This window comes from Phyllostomus discolor, chromosome 3 (genome assembly GCF_004126475.2).
Source record: "Phyllostomus discolor isolate MPI-MPIP mPhyDis1 chromosome 3, mPhyDis1.pri.v3, whole genome shotgun sequence".
NCBI classification, from domain to species: domain Eukaryota; kingdom Metazoa; phylum Chordata; class Mammalia; order Chiroptera; family Phyllostomidae; genus Phyllostomus; species Phyllostomus discolor.
Window position 1 is genome coordinate 72,477,675 of NC_040905.2, and position 19,958 is coordinate 72,497,632.

Sequence of the window (19,958 nt, forward strand, 5' to 3'; positions counted from 1 at the left end):
TTCTTTAACTCCTTGGTTGTTGGACTTCCATTACAGTTTGATTTTCTGTCAGTTCTGGTTGTTTTTTGTTTTTAAATTGTTGTCCTTCTTTTGGTTGTGTGAGGAGGCATAGAGTATCTACCTATGTCTCCATCTTGGCTGGAAGTCCTGATTCTGAGGTATTAAGGTTAGGATTTGAACATATCGTTTTGGAGGACACAGTTCAACCCATTACAGTGTACATACACCATGCTTTGTCTAATCATTCATCCTTTTAAGAGCATCTGATTTGTTTCCAATTTTTGGTTATTACAAATGAAGATGTTGCAAACATTTATGTATGGGTTTTTGTATGAACAAAAGTTTTAATTTCTCAGCCCTGGCTGGTGTAGCTCAGTGGATTGAGCACAGGCTGTGAACCAAAGCATTGCAGGTTCAATTCCCAGTCAGGGCACATTCCTGGGTTGCAGGCCATGGCCCCCAGCAACTGCACATTGATGTTTCTCTCTCTCTCTCTCTTTCTCCCTCCCTTCCCTCTCTAAAAATAAATAAGTAAAATCTTTAAAACAAAGTTTTAATTTCTCTAGGATAAATACCCAGGGTACAACTACTAGGTGTGTGGTAATTGCATATGTAGTTTTGAATAGTGATTGTACCCTTGATACATTTCTGTCAGCAGTGGGTGAATGATCAGTGTCTTATCCTCACCAGCATTTAAAAAAATTTGACCCATTATAATCTGCATGTAGTGATGTCTCATTTTTTTGAATTAAGACTTTATTTTTTTAAAGCAGTTTAAGTTTCACAGCAAAACTGAGGGGCAGGTACAGAGATTTCCCAAATATTCTTGACCCTTCACATGCATAGCCTCCCCCAATATGAGCATTCCCCACCAATTGATGATCCCACAGTAACACATCATTATCACCCAAAATTCATAGTTTACATTAGGTTGCACTCTTGGTGGTGTTTATTCTGTGAGTTTGAATAATGTGTAATGACACTTATTCGTCATTATGGTGTAATACAGAATTTTTTCACTAAAAATCCTCTTTCCTCCACTCCTCCCCATTCCCAGATGCTGAAAATCACTGATCTTTTTACTGTCTATATAGTTTTGGCTTTTCCAGAATGTCACATAGAATCATACATTATGTAGCCTTTTTAGATTGACTTTTTTTCTCTTAAAATATGCATTTAAGGTTTCTTTATGTCTTTTCATGACTTCTTAGCTCACTTCTTCTAAATTGTGAACAATATTCTATTGTCTGTATGTACCACAGTTTATTTATCCATTCACCTACTAGAGGATATCTTTTTGGTTGCTTCCAGTCTTTGGCAATTATGAATAAAACTGCTATGAAAATCCATGTATGGGGTTTTATGTGAATATAACTTTTCAACTTCTTTTGAGTAAAAAAAATACTAAGGGGGAGTATACTAAAGTAAATACTAAGGAGTGTCATTGATGGATCCTATGGCAAGAGTATGTTTAGTTTTATAAGAAAGTGCCAAACTGTCTTCCAAAGTGGCTGTGCCATTTTGTATTCCCACCAGAAATGAATGAGAGTCTCTGTTGTTCCACATCCTACCAGCATTTGGAGTTGTCAGTGTTCTGGAGTTTGGTCATTCTTATAAATGTGTATTGGTATCTCATTGTTGCTTTAATTTTCATTTCCCTGGTGACATATGATATGCAGCATCTTTTCGTGTGCTTAGTTGCCCCCTGTTTATATTGTTTGGTCAGGTGTCTATTACGGTCTTTGGCCTATTTTTTTTTAGCATTTCTTTTAAAAAATTTTTGTTAAGCCCTGGCTGGCGTAGCTCAGTGGATTGAGCGTGGGCTGGGAACCAAAGTGTCCCAGGTTCGATTCCCAGCCAGGGTACATTCCTGGGTTGCAGGCCATAACCCCCAGCAACCACACATTGAAGTTTCTCTCTCTCTCTCTCTATCTCCCTCCCTTCCCTCTCTAAAAATAAATAAATAAAATCTTTAAAAAAATTTTGTTAAAGATTTTATTTATTTACTTTTAGGGAGAGAAGAAGGGAGGGAAAGAAACATCATGTGCAAGAGGTACATTGATTGGTTGCCCCTTGCATGCCCCCAACTAAAGACCTGGCCCAGAACCTAGGCATGTGCCCTGATGTGCCCTGGGTATTGAACTGTGACCTTTTGGTGCGCAGGCTAGCGCTCAATCCACTGAGCCACACCAGCCCTGGCTGGCCCATTTTTAAATTGGGTTGATTTCTTATTGTTGACATTCAGTTGTTCGCATGTTTTAGATAACAGTCCTTTATCAGATGTGTCTTTTGCAAATCTTTTTCCTCCTACGGCTTCTCTTCTCATTCTTTTGATATTCTTTACAGAGCAGAAGTTTTTAATTTTTATTAAGTCCAGGTTATCAGTTATTTGTTTCATGAATTGTACCTATAGTGTTGTATCTAAAAAATCATCACCATATGCAAGGTTATATAGATTTTCTTTTATGTTATCCTCTAGGCATTTTATTGTTTTTATGTTTTACATTTAGTCTGTGGTCCATATGCATTAATTTTTTTTGTAAATTGTGTAATGTCTGTGTCTAGATCCTTTTTTAAAAAATTTTTGTATATGGTTATCCAATTGTTCCAGGACCATTGTTGAAAATGTATCTTTTCTCCCTTGTTTTGATCATTTTGGAAGATCTTGTTTGTATTCAGGGTAAAATAAAGGTGAAATAACAGTAATACTTAGAGATTGTAAACACCATGAGAAATTGTTTAAAAATAGAGCTCTTTTTCTAAACTATGTAACACGTATGACTTAAAATCTTTTAAAAGCTTTTTTCCTTTATTTTTATTGTTGACACTATTACAGATATCCCTATTTGCCCCCTTTACCTGCCTCTCCCCAGGCTCCCACCTTTTCTCTGGCCATCATAAATTATTATTGTTTTAATTTGAACTTTCTATAATGGTTTAATATTGTCCCTTATTTATTTTGTATTTAAATTATGCTAAAACTAATTTATTCACATTCTTTATTTAACTCACAGTCTTTTTTTTTTTTTCTGGTTGAATAATGCTTGTGACTCCTCAATTTTTTTTTCCTTTTAAATCTATAGTTTTAGTTGTTACTGGCCACTGCCCAGCCATAAAAACTCTTCCAGTCCAGTTCAACCATTTAAAATGGGTATGATTTTGATTAGGGTTTGTATTAGTTTCCTTCTACTGCTGTAACAAATTGCCACAAACTTGGTAACTTAAAACAACATGAGTTCTTTCTTTTACTTTTCTGGAGAACAGAAGTCAGAAATGAGTCTTAAGGGCATAAAACCAAGCTGTTGATTTCTTCTGATGGCTTTTAGGAAGAAGCTCCTTCTTTGCTTTTTCCAGCTTCTGGAGTCATCCTCAATTTTTTGTTATTAGCCCTTCATCACATTGCTGTTTTTTTTTTTTTTTTTATTGTCACGTTGCCTTTTCTGACATTACCCCTCCTGCTTCCCTTATCAGATGCTCATGGCTATATTAATAGGGGTCATCTGGATAATCCAGGATACTCTTCCATCTCAACCTTCTCAGCTTAATTATGTCTGAAAACTCCCCTTTGCCATGGAAGGTAACATATTCACAGGTTCTAGGGATAAGGACCTGGTCAACTTCAGGAGACTGTTATTCAGCTAGCCTCACATAGTTTAACATATAATACAGTAAATGCTTTTTACTCCCATAAACAGATTTCTAAAAATTTTGTTGAGAGTTTTCAGTTAATATTTACTTCTTTTTATAATTATGGTGTCTTATTTGCCATTTAATTTTTAAAAAATCTTTTGGCATTTTACCCATTTGTTTTTTTGGAAATTTGTTTGCAAAAGACCACTGGCAACAGTAATTGTTTTAGAATGTTATGATTTTCATATATACTTTCCTGTTGATTTTGTCCACATTTGTGAAATCATTCACCATTTTTTGGACTGATCTGGCAGATGTACATGAAAATACATCTTTACCATTTTACCTTATACATTTTAAATTGTTCCTTATACTGTTGTCATTGTTGTGAATCTTGTGGTAGCTAGGAAATGCAAAGAAGGAACTGTCAGGAAGTTTTAGGTTCATATGAATGTAATTTTTTTCCAGAACTTGGTCCTTATGAGTTTATGTTTACAAAAGTGATTGTTTTAAAAACAAACTTTTTATGAAGAGAATCACTGAAAAAGAAAAAGAAATTATAACAAATTTATTTTGAAAATGGAGATATTAAATAAGCAAATGCATGAATTTGTCAGAAAATTTCTGTGTATCTAGAATACAGGTTATAGATTGTTGAGTGAAGATGATATAAATAATGATTGCTGTTTTCTGAATTTTTACTTTAGTACTTTGCTAGTGATTTTTCAAATGTTATTTTATTGAATTCTCAGAACAACCCTGACAGTAGGTACTATTATTATCATCAATATTTCCCAATGATGAAGCTGAAGATGAGAAATGCAAAGGGATGAAGTCATGAAGTTGAATCTGTTCAAATTCAGTATAATTGCATTCTTTTTACTATGTCATGATGATTTTATTTGGGAGGTATTCATCAGCTCTGACAGTATAGTATATCCCTTTTCGTTATTTTTGTTATTAACTTCACGGTTTAGAGTGATTTGTCTTTTGAACATTGCTTGGTGTTTTTACAAATAAACTTCATCACTAGTTCTTTCCAACATTTCACTCAATTTTCTATCTTTTTTGTTAGGGTACTCTCCTACTTGTAATATGATTAAGGAGATTTCAGCTTTCTTTATAGATCAACTGAGGTTGCATCCTACTCAATTTGATTGGAATTGGATTTCAAAATATCAATCAGCATCATATTTATAAGTAAATCTCTCTTAGCGTGCATTCCTTCTGCTTACGATTATTTACTTAGTTTATGCTGATCCTTTTAAGTTCCATTTTAAGAAGGTAACATTCTGACCTTATTCTTTAACTTTGAAGCTTTCTCTACTGATGATCTATTGTTTCTTACATATGAATAACTTACTTTAGTAGTACATGACACAGTTCTTTAATATATTAATACACTATGTATGGCAGTGTTTCCAGAGGTATTTTCCATCACCGCTACCTTTTTCTCTTTTTGTTGTTGTAGTTTAAATGTGGATGAGTTAGTTTGAAATTTCCCCTAGGGGTAGCCTCCAAGGAGTAAAAAGTCACAACAAGGCAACATGTGGACCATGTAGTTATCTAAATGAAGGCTTGGGAAGTCTGCTGTCTTTATAGTGATGACATTGGAAAGATTTGGGAGACTTATGCTCATTCCTTTACTCACAGCTCAGCCCAGCTTCCCCCAAATTGAAACACACACCCCTCACAATGTACAAACAGTTTGGTCCCAGGCTGTCTACTTGATTTGATTTATTTTACTCTGTGTACAGATTTGACTCTAGGTATATTACATTTGAGATATGAAATCAATTTAAGATTGTGCTTCAGTCATGTTAATTCATTTTAGGCCCTATGCTTCTGGTCTTAAATGTCTATAATCTGTGAGGTGGATGGTTTAGCTGTAAAATAAAATGAATGCCATAGATCAAAATATATTTGAAAGCATCTTGAATTTGGTTTTTGCTTCCAATATTTTCTTTCATTTTGTTAATGCTAGCATTTAATAACTATTGTGAGGATTCAAAATCTGTTTAGTTTTATAATTCTTCTGATTTAGTAGGACTCACAAAGTTGAAAACAGAAGAACATTTTTGGGTTTCTTTAAAGTCTGTATTTCTTAAAGAAGTCCAGATAATTAATATTTAATGTGTTCTTTTTTAGTATTGTGCTTCTGATAAGCCAAAAACAGACACTTGAAGAGCTGAAACAGTCAGTGCAGCAGCTGAGGTGCACCGAGGAAAAGTTTACAGCACAGAAAGGATTACTAGAGCAAAAAGTGCAAGAAAATGATGGAAAAGAGCCACCTCCGGTAATAAATTATGAAGAAGATGCACGATCAGTTACATCTATGGTAAGCCAAAGAGTAATCAAACAAGAAGTCCAAAAGAGTCATATATAGGTAATAAGTGAATACAAAAGTTGATTCTGGTTTACTATAACAAATTGTTACTCTTGTTAATATGCAGGTCCTATTAAACTTGTTTGTAAATGCAAAATAGACTTGTCAGTCACCTTCAGGTCACTTGGAGAGCACTTTCAGGAACCATCTATAGAGTCAGAGGAAAAAGCTCTTCTCTTGCCTTCAAAACTGAAAACAAAGACTGCAGTTGTTTTTATTCCTGGGAGACAGCAGGAAGGTAGGGTATTATTCTTAAGATAGAAGTAAGAAATAAGGAAAAAGTTATTGTTAATTTTTTCTTCTTAAGAACAGCAGAATCTTATTTATCTGTGTTTTCACAATAAGGTTTTTTTCTTACAGATATATTTAAATTATAATAAACACATTTAAGTCCACCAACTAGAAATTAAACTTATTTCATATAGCTTTATTAACTGTTTAAGAATGCCTAGTACAAAAATACTTTCCCTCTCTCCCTTTATTCCTTCATTTCTTTCTTCCTTTCATCTTATGTTGGTGGTTCTCACGAAGGGGCAATTTTACTCCCCTCACCCTGGAGATATTTGGTAATCTTTCAAGACATTTTTGATTTTCATAGTTAGTAATTGCTATTGTTATTTAGTAGGTAGACTCTGGTGAAGCTGCTAAGCATCCTGCAATGTACAGGACAGCCCCACCCTTCACATACAGAACAAAAAATTAATCCAAATGTCAGTAATGCCAAGGTTGAACAAGCCTGAGCTATATCCTTGGCTTTTTCTGTGGGTAGCTGGATGCAGTCTACATTAAGAACCATCATAGATGTTACAGTTAATATTTAATAACTTTTAGTTTATGTGGTTCTCAATAGTGTGGTTTGAGTGTTAAACAGCCAAAAGTCTCATAGGAAGAAAAAAATCTGTTTGAAAATGTGATAAATGTGGAAATGAATATGAAGTATCTAAAATATTGTGATTATTGCCATTTTTGTTATTAACTGAGTCAGAGTAATCTTTACATTATATTGTGAATTATAATTACAGTTCTTTGTTCTCCTTTACTGTCCTGTCAGATAAAAAGACCCTACTAGAGTTCTATTCTTGCTTTATGATCTTGGATTACTATCTGGCATATGCATTCCTTCAGAGAAACTTCTGAAGTTTTTTCATTTTACTTTGTTTTTGAAAACCTTAGCTAGTAAATGTTTTGTGTTTTGAGTGTGGTTTATATTTCTTTGTCTCCATGTGGGTGTTGAAAAATTGGTTACTTTATATATAGCTTTAGGCAGGTAGGTTAAAACTGGCAATCTAACTATTTTTAGTAATTCTGTGTGCATTTGATCCCCTGTTGGCATTATTATTATGATAGAAAAAAGACGTTATTAAAGTCACTAGATGTAGCGTATCTCCATTTGATAACTACAACTAAAAACTTCATTTTGACATTTAAAATATACTAGTTGCCATGGCTGATGTGACTCAGTGGATTGAGCGCCCACCTGCAAACCAGAGGGTTGCCAGTTTGATTCCCAGCCGGGGCACATGCCTGGGTTGCAGGCCAGGTCTCTAGTAGGCAGCGCGTGAGAGGCAACAACACAGTGATGTTTCCCTCCCTTTCTTTCTCCATCCCTCCCCCCTGTTAAAAATAAAGAAAATCTTTAAAAAATAAAATATACTAGTTCATTAATTTTTATTTATTAGAACTCATGATCATTTAGGCTTTTTTATCTTTCATAATCATTGAAAAGAAGCTTTTTAAATAAATGAATATATAATGTGTCAGAGAGAATGTATAGTAAAGTTTAAGCTCTATATACATTTCAAACTGTATATACTTCCTGACACTTTCACATTTTCTCTTAAAACAATTTATTCAATAATGATAATACCTTGTAAAGTTTTACAAAGTGATGCAATATATTTCACTTTACTGAATTTATTTTAAATAGTTGAAAATTTAATTATAAATATATCGTCTATTCATTGAAGCAGTGACTTTAATTCTTTAAGGAAATTACAAAGGAATACTATAATATACAGTTATACCTTGGTACTCATCAGCTTCAGAACTCATCAAACCCTGTATTTGCATTTTGACTAGAAAAAAATATTTCAGCACTTGGCACTTGCTCTGAACTCCATTGCACTTGCTGGAACCTGTATGAGTCATGATGCCAAACCGCAAAAAAAAAAATGCTTCATAACTCCTCACGTTCGTGTTTGGTACTCATCAGTTTTTGCATTTGTCATGAGTTCCAGGATGCATTAAAGATGACTTCTGAGATATGACTGTATGTAGTTTAAAGTAATAAAATAACATTTTATAACTAAGTCATTCCCCAAATTGATGACAATTGATGTGATTTTACAGAGTATTTTATAAAATAAGAAGAAGTATTTGCGATGCATAGTTTTTAAAACTTAATTTAAAAATAACTTAAAAATTTAAAAAATTGTTGCATAATTAAGCATTATTTTATGAATACTAATTTTTAAAGAGCCTGAAATTAACATAAGCAAATCCGTCCTCTTTATAAATTTCATCCTCATAGTGGTGTAAAATTTCAACAAGGAAACAGTTGAATATTGGAAGAATTGAAAAAACTAAAAATCAAACTATGATGTGATGGAAAATAGTGAAAACTGGCTTAAATGTTATGAAGAGTAGAGAGACAATTAACTATTCCACGTGATCCTAATTAATGGCCGAGTTAACCAAAACATTAATTCTTCATGGGTGAATGCTTCTACAGAACTATAGTGCCTTAAAGAACTATACCACTGAAAATGAGTGGGCCCTAGATTATGTATTCTTATAAAAATTCCAAGGTGATTCAGAAGTGTAATCAGAGTTTAGATTATATAGTCAGGTTAATAGATGTATTGTTTATTTTGGCAATACAATTTGATGAAAATTAAAGCCCATGTATTAAGTCACAGAAACCTTTAAATATTTTTTGCAGCAAATAATATAATCATCTCTGTCATGAAGAATTGTGCTTCTAATGGTGTCTTTTTTCACCATGTCTAATTTTGCCCAAAATACAAAGGAGAAACTGATAAATATTAAATATCACACAACAATTATTTATAATGGGAGATAATAAATACCAAGGTGTAGGAACAGAGCAGGGTAGAGGGGTGGGGATCTAGAGGGTCAGAGGTCAGGACACAGTCTTAAATGAAAGTCAGGATAAGCATCATTGAGAATGTGACATTTGAAGAAAGACTTGAAACAGGGTGCTCTTAAGCTACTTAATTTCTGGGGAAGGAACATTCCAGTCAGAAGGTATATTCCTTGCAAAGACTATAAGACAGGAACATGTTTGTAGTATTCAAGGTATGGTAGGAAGGTCTGAGTGGAGGGGAAACTGAGAATATAGGGAATGCCATCCGAGAAGTAATGGAAAACAGATCTCAGGGCCTTGCGGACTCTAATTAAGGATTTTGGCTGTTCCCTGTGTGAAATGGGAAGTCTTTGGGTTGGGGAGGAGGTTATGACGGAGTAATGACATGCTCTGAGTTTTGATTTAAATGGATCACTATAACTGTGTTGAGAATATACTTAAGAGGAGCAAAGATGGAAAAATGGTAACCCAGGCAATAGAAAAATGATACTTTGATTAAGGGTAATGGCACAGAAGTGGCATGAACTTTTCAGCTTCTGGATATATTTTGAAGGTTGGGCGCATGACATTTCCAATGGATTAAATGTGGAGTATGAGAGAGAAGAGTCAAGGATGTCTTTAAGGTTTTCAGCAGGGACATTAGAAGAATGGAATTTGTTTCAAGTGCATGAATAGAACAGCTTTGATGAGGAAGAACAAGACATGTCTTTCATAAAAACAAGTATTTGGGCCTGAAGTTCAGGAGCATGATTTGAACTAGAGCTATAAATTTGAGAATTGTAGGCATCAGATGGTATTTAAACTCATTTGACTGTGGGGTGTCACCAAGTGAGAGAGGATAGATAGAGGAGGAAAGAAACAAAGACCACTCAGGAGCCCTTTACATTACAGATCTAGGAGAGAAGCAATCACTAAGACTGAGAAGGAGAGACCAGTGAGGTGGTACAAGGGAAATTCAAAAGAGTTTGGTGTCTTTAAAGTGTTTTACAGGGAAACAATTTGCTGGGTTACATGCTGGGTTAAGGCAAAAAAAGTTGTATGGACTGCAGTAATTTTCTAAACTTTTAATATCAGGTGGCCAAGAGGGGAAATATAACATGGAATACAGTGTCTTTAGAAATATTGGCCTAAACCCCTTTCCAAGAAGAGTCCTGAAGGGACAGCCGTACAATGGATCACACTTTGGGAAGTGCTGAAATTAGAAGATAAATCCTTTCTTATGTAATTGGGTTATTGATGGATTAAATGTGCTAATAATTCTGAAGGCATTTTGAGTTGTTTAAATGCTCTATAAATCTAAGGATTATTTTCTTTTCAGCTTCAGTTCTAGCTTGGCAGGGAAGAAGAATTTACCTTCTGGGGTAAACCAGGAGGGTAAACTGTTTGTTAGCTGCCCTAAATGATGATAGAAATACAAGAATTTTCTGATCCCTGAGTCAACATTGGCTGATGTTCCTATTCATTTTATTTATTTATTTGAAAACATCATTTACCTTCATTTTCTTTTAGCTGCCTAGTTGTAAGAATACAAGTTTTCAATCAGTATCTTGTTGAATTGAGGAATTGGACTTCCTTTTCACCCCCGAGTCACTTAGTTATTTTACATTATAAAAGCATATGCTTTGAACCAACTGTATCATAATTTTTTAAAGGAATCTATAACTACCTCATTTGCCAGGATTTCTATGATGCTGAAATAAGATAATGTGTATAAACATATTTTGTACATTATAAAATACTGTTATAAAATACAAAATTCCATTTCACTTTTTCTAATGTACCTTAGATAACATGGGTTTAATTAGTAGATATTAATTGAGTCCTTAAGTTTGAATTTTAGATTTTTCTGCAGGATTATCTTATGTATTTCTTATTTGTAAAGGCAGGGCCTTAATTAATTTTTCTGAATAGGTAGTACGTGTACATGTACAGGGGCCTAAGTGTTCCTTAGTCCCTCAGTTGCCTACCTCATAGGTAACCTTCCAGAAGCATTGAATGCATTAGAATGAAACATTCTTGGGCTTGTTGTTAGGAATGATTAAATTTGCACATTTAAAGCACATAGAACAGTGCCTGCCACTTAGTAAACTATTATTGTCTTTTATACAGCTTATATTTGATTATCACAGAAATGAAAATGATTTTATGTGTGTGCTTATTTCTCTGCTAATCTTTATTCCTTACTCTTTTTTTAAATTTTTTTTTAAGATTTTATTTATTTTTAGAGAGGGAAGGGAAGGAGATAGGGAGAGAGAGAAACATCAATGTGCGGTTGCTGGGGGCTGTGGCCTGCAACCCAGGCATGTACCCTGACTGGAATCGAACCTGCGACACTTTGGTTCGCAGCCCACGCTCAATGAACTGACCTATGCCAGCCAGGGCTATTCCTTACTCATGATATTCTTTTCATTAAACATAAATATTTTTAAATGTGTGTTATTAATTTTTAGATGATAGGTATGTTTGGAATCTACTCTGTATTTGAGTATTGAATATTTGCTTTCCTTTACCATAATATATTACAAAATATTTTTAAACAAAGTACTATAAAAGTAACTTATGACTTATGTATTGCTGACTGCAGTAGAGTTGACCAGCAAATTTTTCAGGGAAATTTTTAGTGTAATTTAACTACTCAAAGCTCACTTTTTTGTTCTCCTACAGTATCAAAATTTGTATTTAAAATTTTGCACAAAGTAGTTGCACAAAATATTACTTATAATCACATTTTAATGCCAGTTTATTTTATAGTTTGAATGAAAGAAAAATTCAAAAGTTTGCAGTTATGGACAATTTAATTAGCAGCTTTTAGTATTCATATGCCTTTTAAAAATAAGTCTCCTTGTTGTTAATTTACATCGTACCCCATTATTTTATTCATTCATTCAGTTGAAGCCTGTTTTTCTTTATACTCTATTGATCCCTTCCTCCCAGTATTATTTAAATGCCCTCTTTTAGTAGCAGGGTGAGGGGAAAAAATGTGGGAATTTGAGTCAAATCATTCTGGATAATTGCCTTTAGGTGATTTTTTTCCTTCATCTGTAAAATGTGGTAATATGTACCTCACAGGATTGTTATCAGTACTAAATGAATGAATGCAAGGGCAAGGTCACATTATTGAGTCCCAGATATAGCCTTAGGAAGGTGCTTAGTACACATTTGGCTTTTGTCCCTTTTCTCTCCCCTCTCCTCTCCATTTGTTTCCTCTTCTCTTTTGCCTCTTCTGCCTCTGGCCTCCATTTCTCCTCTTTGCTCCTCTGTCTTATAAATAAAATTAACCAACTTCTGTGGCTATTGTGTGCCATGGATGGAGACATCCTGGAATAATAGGCACAGTGTCTGCACTCATAGATTTGCATTCAGCAGAGAGAAAAGTGCAATCAACAATCAATTAACAAGAAAACACAGTTAAGTGCTGTGATGAAATTGATTATTAATACTCCTCAGGCTTTAGCCCTCAGCCCTTGACCTTCAGTCCTTTTCTTTCCTTTGTATCTGTTTGAATTGTTTTCCTTCTATAAATCATGACTTAAACATTAATTGATGACTCCCAAATCTACAGTTCCAAGGAAATTGGTAATACTGGAATACCACTCAAGATATAGATGGAAATGAAAGTGGAGATGTTCAATGAGTCATGTGATTCTTTCAAAAAATGTGAAATATAATAAAACATTTTAGTTTATTAACAATTTTATTATTATTTACACACTAATTAGATTTCCTCCCTGTGGATTAATTGTTTACTTAACTGATAGTTAATGGGCATTTATTCTATGTTAATAAAATTTAAGAAAAACTTTAGACTATTAAATTGTAGGTTTGCACAGATACAGTGTTTGAAAAGTCATAGGAGAAATATAATCAACCTGAAGAAGGAAAAAAGATATTTAGATACATGGCTACTTTTTCATAATGTGAATAATGAGATTGCTAAAATTTTTTTTTCATAAATGAATATAATACATTATTTTCTTTTATATAGTTTTGTTTTTGTTTCTTACTCTAATTAAAATAAATCAATGAAAAAGCAACTATTTGGCATATAAACCATTGCATGACATGTTCAGGATATTCCTTTATAATTTTTTAAAAACATTAATTTTTTTCAATCAAAAATAAGTTACTCTAGCCTTTCTAATTTATTAACTAATTTTTCTATAAAACTGAATAGTATTTGTTTTAAAATTTATGGTGAAGTGCTTTTATCTTTTGGCTTGAATTGTGGGTAGATATTTGACCTTGCATGAAGAGAGGATTTATATATTTTTATCTCTAGTCTTTTGTCTTGAATTTGGAAAATTTTTATGACATATTAATTTTTGTAATTGAAAGGTTTCATAAAGTGAATAGGCAATATTCATTTGGTTGCTAATGCAATAATTTTTAATACTAATAAATTTTCTTTTATTACAGTATTCTACAGACAGTTATTCCCCAGTGTTAATATTTTAAAAGATTGACCCAACTGTTAGTTTTTAAAGTAATTGGTTTACTATTCAAATCTCAGATGAATGATAAGATCTTAGACTAAGGAAAAGTTTTCTCTATCAGAATATATCCAGAGACCTCTTATTGTTTTTTAAAGATTTTATTTGTTTATTTTTAGAGAAGGGGGGAAAGGAGGAAAGGAAACATCTATGTGTGGCTGCCTTTTGCATGCCCCCTACTGGGGACCTGGCCTACAATCCAGTCATGTGCCCTGCCTAAGAATGGAACTAGTGGTCCTTTGGTTCACAGGCTGGCACTAAGTCCACTGAGCCACACCAGCCAGGGCCATAGATGTTTTAGAACGGAGACTAATTCTTCCAGATAAGTTCTCAAAATTGCTTAAAAAATCATTTCATCCTAGGAAGGAGACACAACTCAATAAAAAAGAATCAGTTATACTACTATATATTTATGTGGTAGGCGATGAGAGGACTATAATAATATAAATAACTTTCAGATTCTTTTATCTGCCTTCATTTTGAAACTGGAATGTATGTTGTCATATTGGTGATGTTAGAAACCTAACATTTGAACAACTTGAAGTTTATGTTGTTTAAAACAGTATAGTTAAGAAACTGGAATGTTGATAGACTAATAGAGGATACTGAGGCCAAAGAAACTAGCATTTATTTTCTCTGTCTTTCCCCTTTCTCCCCCCTTCTCTGTGCGAATGTGTGTATATATATATATATATATATATATATAATCTTAATATAAGAATATGAAATTTTTAGTGAAAACAAAGGATTATTTTATATACTTGATAAATATCAATTTATAGCTTAATCTTATGCCTCATAAAAATAAATTTCAGATTGATTACACAAATATAAAAAATACAGCTGTAAAACAACTAAAGAAAATGTAAGTGAATAATATTTTATGTTGGAAAACAATTAAGTTGCAGAATAAAATCTGGGAACAATATGTGTTGCACGTATGATAAGGGATTAATGTAGTGGTTGCTCATTATAATTTTGAAAATCATACTGTGGAATTAAATTGTAATTGTATCTATTGTGAAAGATACACCAGTTTTTAACGTGATGGAGTAATTTGTGCAGATGCTTAAGATATTTGGTATATGAGAAGTAAAACAAACATGAATTAGTCATACTGTGAAAAACCACTGGTCTTTTGTTCTCTGTAGGAATTTGAAAGCCTAACTTAATTTTTGTCTGCCATTCTGTATAGGCTTCTCAGGTGTTTTTCAGGAATGTTACCTCTTTCCCATATCCCAATATCATAAAGTCACAGCCAGCTTTGACTTCTTGCTGAGCAACTGTACAGTGTGATTTGGAATTAGAAGCTAAAACACTAAAGAACACAAGTGTCCTTCCAGTTTTCCGTAGAGTCTTTCAACTGATTGGTAGGAAGTAGAAAAAGAGCTGATACTTGAATTTTCAGCTGTATCACTTCTAAGGAAGCTGGCCCAGTAGAATGACCATGCTAGGGGTCTGAAGATGGCAGGGAGCATGATATTACCAACTCTAGGTAAGCAGACTTTTGTTTTAAATGAGAAGACTGTTAGGTCTGGGAATCTGTAAACCTCACATTGCAAGGCTTTTAGTATAGATTTAATATTTGCTAGTTTATATGCTGTGTTTATCTACTCATTAATTTATATCCTGCCTTAGTCCCCAACGTATTTGAGGTAGCTAATAACAATTCAGCAAAATATAGATAGAAAATAAAATTGTAAGGGGAAAGAATAGAAGTTGTAACAGGATATCAAGACTGGGGGGAAAACCATGTAGATCACAGCATGTATAGTTACTACCCTAGAGCTATTATTATATTTCTTTGTCTCTAAGCTTCCCAAAGGCCAAAATAAAAAGGGAGATAAAATCATGTAACATTTACTATTACATAAAAGAAAGCATGTTCCATTGCAGGAGAAGCAAAGCTCTCCATTGTATTTAGTGCTAATAGAATTTCTTACTAGAGGCTCTATAATGACTTTTGTGATGAGAATGCCCTTGACAATATCACTATAGCTAATGCAGGAAGGTTCAAAGGCCATCTCTTGCAGAGTCTAGAATCCTTCAGTGAAGTGGAGGGTATGCACCAAAGTCAGTTCTGTGAAGGTCTAAGAATGCAGCTGTCTATGAAATAATTTTATCCAAGAATATAATCTAGACTTGGAATAGTGGATGAACAGGATGTGTCTTTAGCAATTATCTCTTAATACCATTTTTTTACCTGCAATTTATATATAGAATGGATAATTGTATGTATTACCTGGGAAGAGTTCTCCACTGCAGGTATTCTGTACTTATTTGAAGGTGGATATGTAACAGTAGAAGAATTTAGCAGTAAATTCATTAACTGATATGAAAATTTTTTGAAGACCTATATTTTCTTTGAAAGTTGTTAGAAATATATATGAAAATAAATTTTATATGTTTGTAAAAGTATAACCCCCACAAAATTATTCAAAGCTTACCCCTTGTTAGGATTAAGTAATATTACTGATAATTAAAGGGAATTTGTTATTGTTAAACTTTAACTTTTGCTCTGATATATTATCATACTTATTGATGTCTCAATATTTTTCACCTGGCTAATCTTAATTTCACTTTTTAGATGTTTTTGTTGGCTTTATGTGTACTCACTCTACAGATTTTAAAGCTAAGTAGAGTGCTGGAAATCTAGCTATTGTCTGAAACATGTTCAGCATTTTGGGGGGAGGATTTTTCTGAACAAATAGTGTCTATTAAAATTTAGAATTTCCCAAAAGTTTATTTTTAAGAGACAGTTACTTTGACAGTTACTGCCATTAATATAAGGCAGTATAAAGCCACATGTGTTAGGTTGCTCTGATATGTCATTTAAGGAGAATTATTAAAAGAAACTAATTGGTAGTATGCTAATGTATTTATATATAAATGTATTTATAGGTAAATATATATATACAGGGTCTGGCAGAAGTAACTCCTGCTTGTATGTTGTTGGTTGGGTAATAATATGGGTATAATAATTTATAGTTTTAATTTGAAAATTTCACCAAAAATTTAATATGGTGTATCCTCAAGTGTGATGTTGTTATGTTACAGAATTACATGCTTATGATTTTGTAATAAAAAAGGGGTATTATTTGTGCTACACCCCTTATAAATAAAATATTGTTATTGGCAAACAGTCCTGCAAGAAAGGTGTTATTCCTACCTTTTGGATGAGAACACTGAAGCTTGAGGAGATCAAATAATTTGATCAGAATCAGAGTGGCAGATTCAAATTCAAAATTTTGTGACACTGTAGTTTAAAATCTCTCCGGGCAGTGTCGCCTGTTTGCTAAGCCAACAGACTGGCAGTCAGAGAAAGCTTCATTGAAATCCTCTCTATGCTATTAAATGTATGACCACAGGGAAAGTCATACAACCACTTTAAGATAAGTTTTCTTGTTGTTTTTTTTTTTTAAAGATTTTATTTATTTATTTTTAGAGAGAGAAGGAAGGGAGAGAGAGAGAGAGAGAGAGAGAGAGAGAGAGAAACATCAATGTGCTGTTGCTGGGGGTTATGGCCTGCAACCCAGGCATGTACCCTGGCTGGGAATCGAACCTGGGACACTTTGGTTCCCAGCCCGCGCTCAATCCACTGAGCTATGCCAGCCAGGGCTAAGTTTTCTTGTTGATAAAATATGGAGTAATTCATACAAACCTCATGGAATTATTATGAAAATTAATGAGGTAATGTTTATAAATATGTTTAGTACAATTTCTGGCATATAGCTAAACTCAATAAATGGTAACTATAAAGAAAGAAAAAGTTACAATGATATCTCCTAAATATGACTTTTCACTACATTTTTGTTTGAGACTATATTTCACTTTAACATATTTAAATTATTTTTCACAGCGTAAATCTTAAAGTTAAGAAATTACCAGCAGGTGGAGCTCAGTGTCAGAGAAACCAAATTTCTGAAATTGAGATATTTTTTTCACCAGTGTTTTAAAAATATAACCAGAGATATTGAAATTAAGAACAAACTGACAGTAATCAGAGGGGAGGTGGGAGGTGATAATGGGGGGAAAAGGGGGAAGGGTTTTCAGGAACAACTATAAAAGACACATGGACAAAACCAAGGAGGGGTGAAAGGAAGTGAGGGAGGTGGGGAACACTGGGATGGGGGAGGGGGAAAATGTACTTGAACAATAATAATAAACAAATAAAAATAAATGCACACAGTTTTGAAATTTATATGTGGAGTTTTTCTATTTTTAGCATGCCTACTAAAAGTTATCCCCCTATAACAGAGTTCTTCAATATGTAAAAATAATGCTTTAGTTATTTGTATCCTTTTAAGTACTTTGTAGTATCTGGTATATATAAGGTATATGAATAAGACACTTAAAGTGAACTTTATTTTTAGAGACCGGCTTACAATTTGATGATTTCCTTCAGTAATTGGACTGATAATCTCAAATTTAACTTGTCATATCTGCAGCTCTAATAGTATTCCACTTCTTAGTAAATGGTATCACCTTTAGTCAGATTTCAAGTGAAATCTTATAAATCACCTTTGTGTTCACACTTTCTCAAATCTCACTTCCACTCCATCAATAAGTTCTTTTGGTGCTACTTCTTAAATATATCCCAAGTCTGACCACTTGTCAGTATCTCCACTGTGATTATCCTCATAAAACATACAATAAATTGTGACCTGGATTACTTTAGTCAGACTACCTATTTACTCCCTTGCCCTCCCTATATTTAATTTTCTGTGCAGTAATGAGAGTTGTCTCACTGTGATCTTGTATATATCCTGCTTATGACTGTCCAGTGGCATCCCTGTGTGTAACTAGATACAGTTCTTTATCATAACCCCAACTGCATGATCTTGTCCCTGCCCACCTCCCTCCTGCATAGCCTACCACTTCCTCTTATCTACCACAATCTGGCCTTTCTAATCTTATTGCCCTTTGAGCATGCCATATTTCTTCTCATCTCAGGACCTTTCTGTTTCCTGTCTAATAAATACTCTTTTCCCAATTCTTCATAGGACTAAATGTCTTCTTTTCATTATTTCAGCTCAAATGTCACTCCATTGAGTTATTTTTATAACTACTCTAGCTATAATGGGCTCTCTTATTATCCCTCTATCTTTGCCATCATTATTTATGTCCGTAGCCCCCTTTTACTTCTTAAATGACACTTACTCCTAGTGTCTTTTCTACTACTACTAGTACTGTTTTGTTGGCTAACACTTACTATGTGATATGTTTATTCTGAGCATTTCTTTGCATTAAATACTATAATATCTATATGTATTTTATATCTATAAAGTGCTTATATGTATTATGCATAAATAATACATATAAGTGTATAAATAATATAAATATAAATGTATAAATGTATGTATAAATATCTATATAGTATTTATATGCATTAACTCATTTAATTATGGTATCTATGTATGTATATATGTACATTTTTACTATCTATTTTCTTCCCCTATTATCCCTCCTAGTCCCTCAAACTGTAGCTTTAAGAAGACAGGATCTTTTGTTTACAACCGTTTCCTTGCTTTCAGCAGTACTTGGCACAAAGAAGAGGTTCAGTAAATACTTTTTGAATATTGGACAAACTTAGAATTCATAATAACAAATACAGTCATCAAATATTTAAATAAATAACCTTCTAGGGGAAAGGGAACATTTTTAAGGAAGAAATGACACCTCACTGATTATTCTTACAGCTTTTTTTATATGAAGGTAATAGTATATAACACAATCTATTTAGGTTTTAGAAAAGACTTTGACAATGTTCTTTTTTTTAAGATTTTATTTTTATAAGATTTTATTTATTTTATTTTTAGACAGAGGGGAAGGGAGGGAGAAACAGAGGTAGAGAAACAGCAATGTACGGTTACCTCTCATGTGGCCCCCACTAGGGACCTAGCATGCAACCCAGGCATGTGCCCTGACTGGGAATCGAATCAGCAACCATTTGGTTTGCAGCCCGCTCTCAATCCACTGAGCTATACCAGCTGGGGCTTTTTTTTTTTTTTTTTTTTGACAATGTTCTTTACAAAGCATTTTAAACATTAACTCACCATTGGATGGGAAATATGCTTTTGGTATGGCCCAAGAATAGTTTTAAATATCAGAAATCAAAGGGTAGGAATAAGTATGTATTTATTTAACTGAAAGAGTATAAAGATCAAGGTGCCTCAGAAATTAAAGATCACATCTGTTATGGATTGAATTCTCCCCACCCCAAGACTTGTTGAAACCCTAATAACCAGTGCTTGTGAATATGATCTTCTTTGGAAATAGTCTATAGATGCAACCAAGTTAAGAGGAAGTCATTAGGATAGGTCAGTGATTTTCAACCAGTGTGCTA

At 33.4% G+C, this 19,958-nt stretch overlaps 1 protein-coding gene across 7 annotated transcripts in view; it reads left to right on the forward strand.

Moving 5' to 3' along the window:
• Window positions 1–19,958, forward strand: part of FER (FER tyrosine kinase) — a 383,463-nt gene that overhangs the window by 125,803 nt on the left and 237,702 nt on the right. For 6 of the 7 annotated variants that reach the window (XR_004901995.1, XM_036020640.1, XM_036020636.1 and 3 more), the window contains one exon: window positions 5,779–5,968. Coding sequence is in view for 6 of the 7 variants with exons in the window: in XM_036020640.1 (XP_035876533.1) it covers window positions 5,779–5,968 (190 nt within the window). In the remaining variant the exon portion in view is untranslated. Of the gene's footprint in view, window positions 1–5,778; window positions 5,969–6,083; window positions 6,896–19,958 lie in introns of those variants that run through there. The other variant, XM_036020641.1, reaches the window with a different exon arrangement.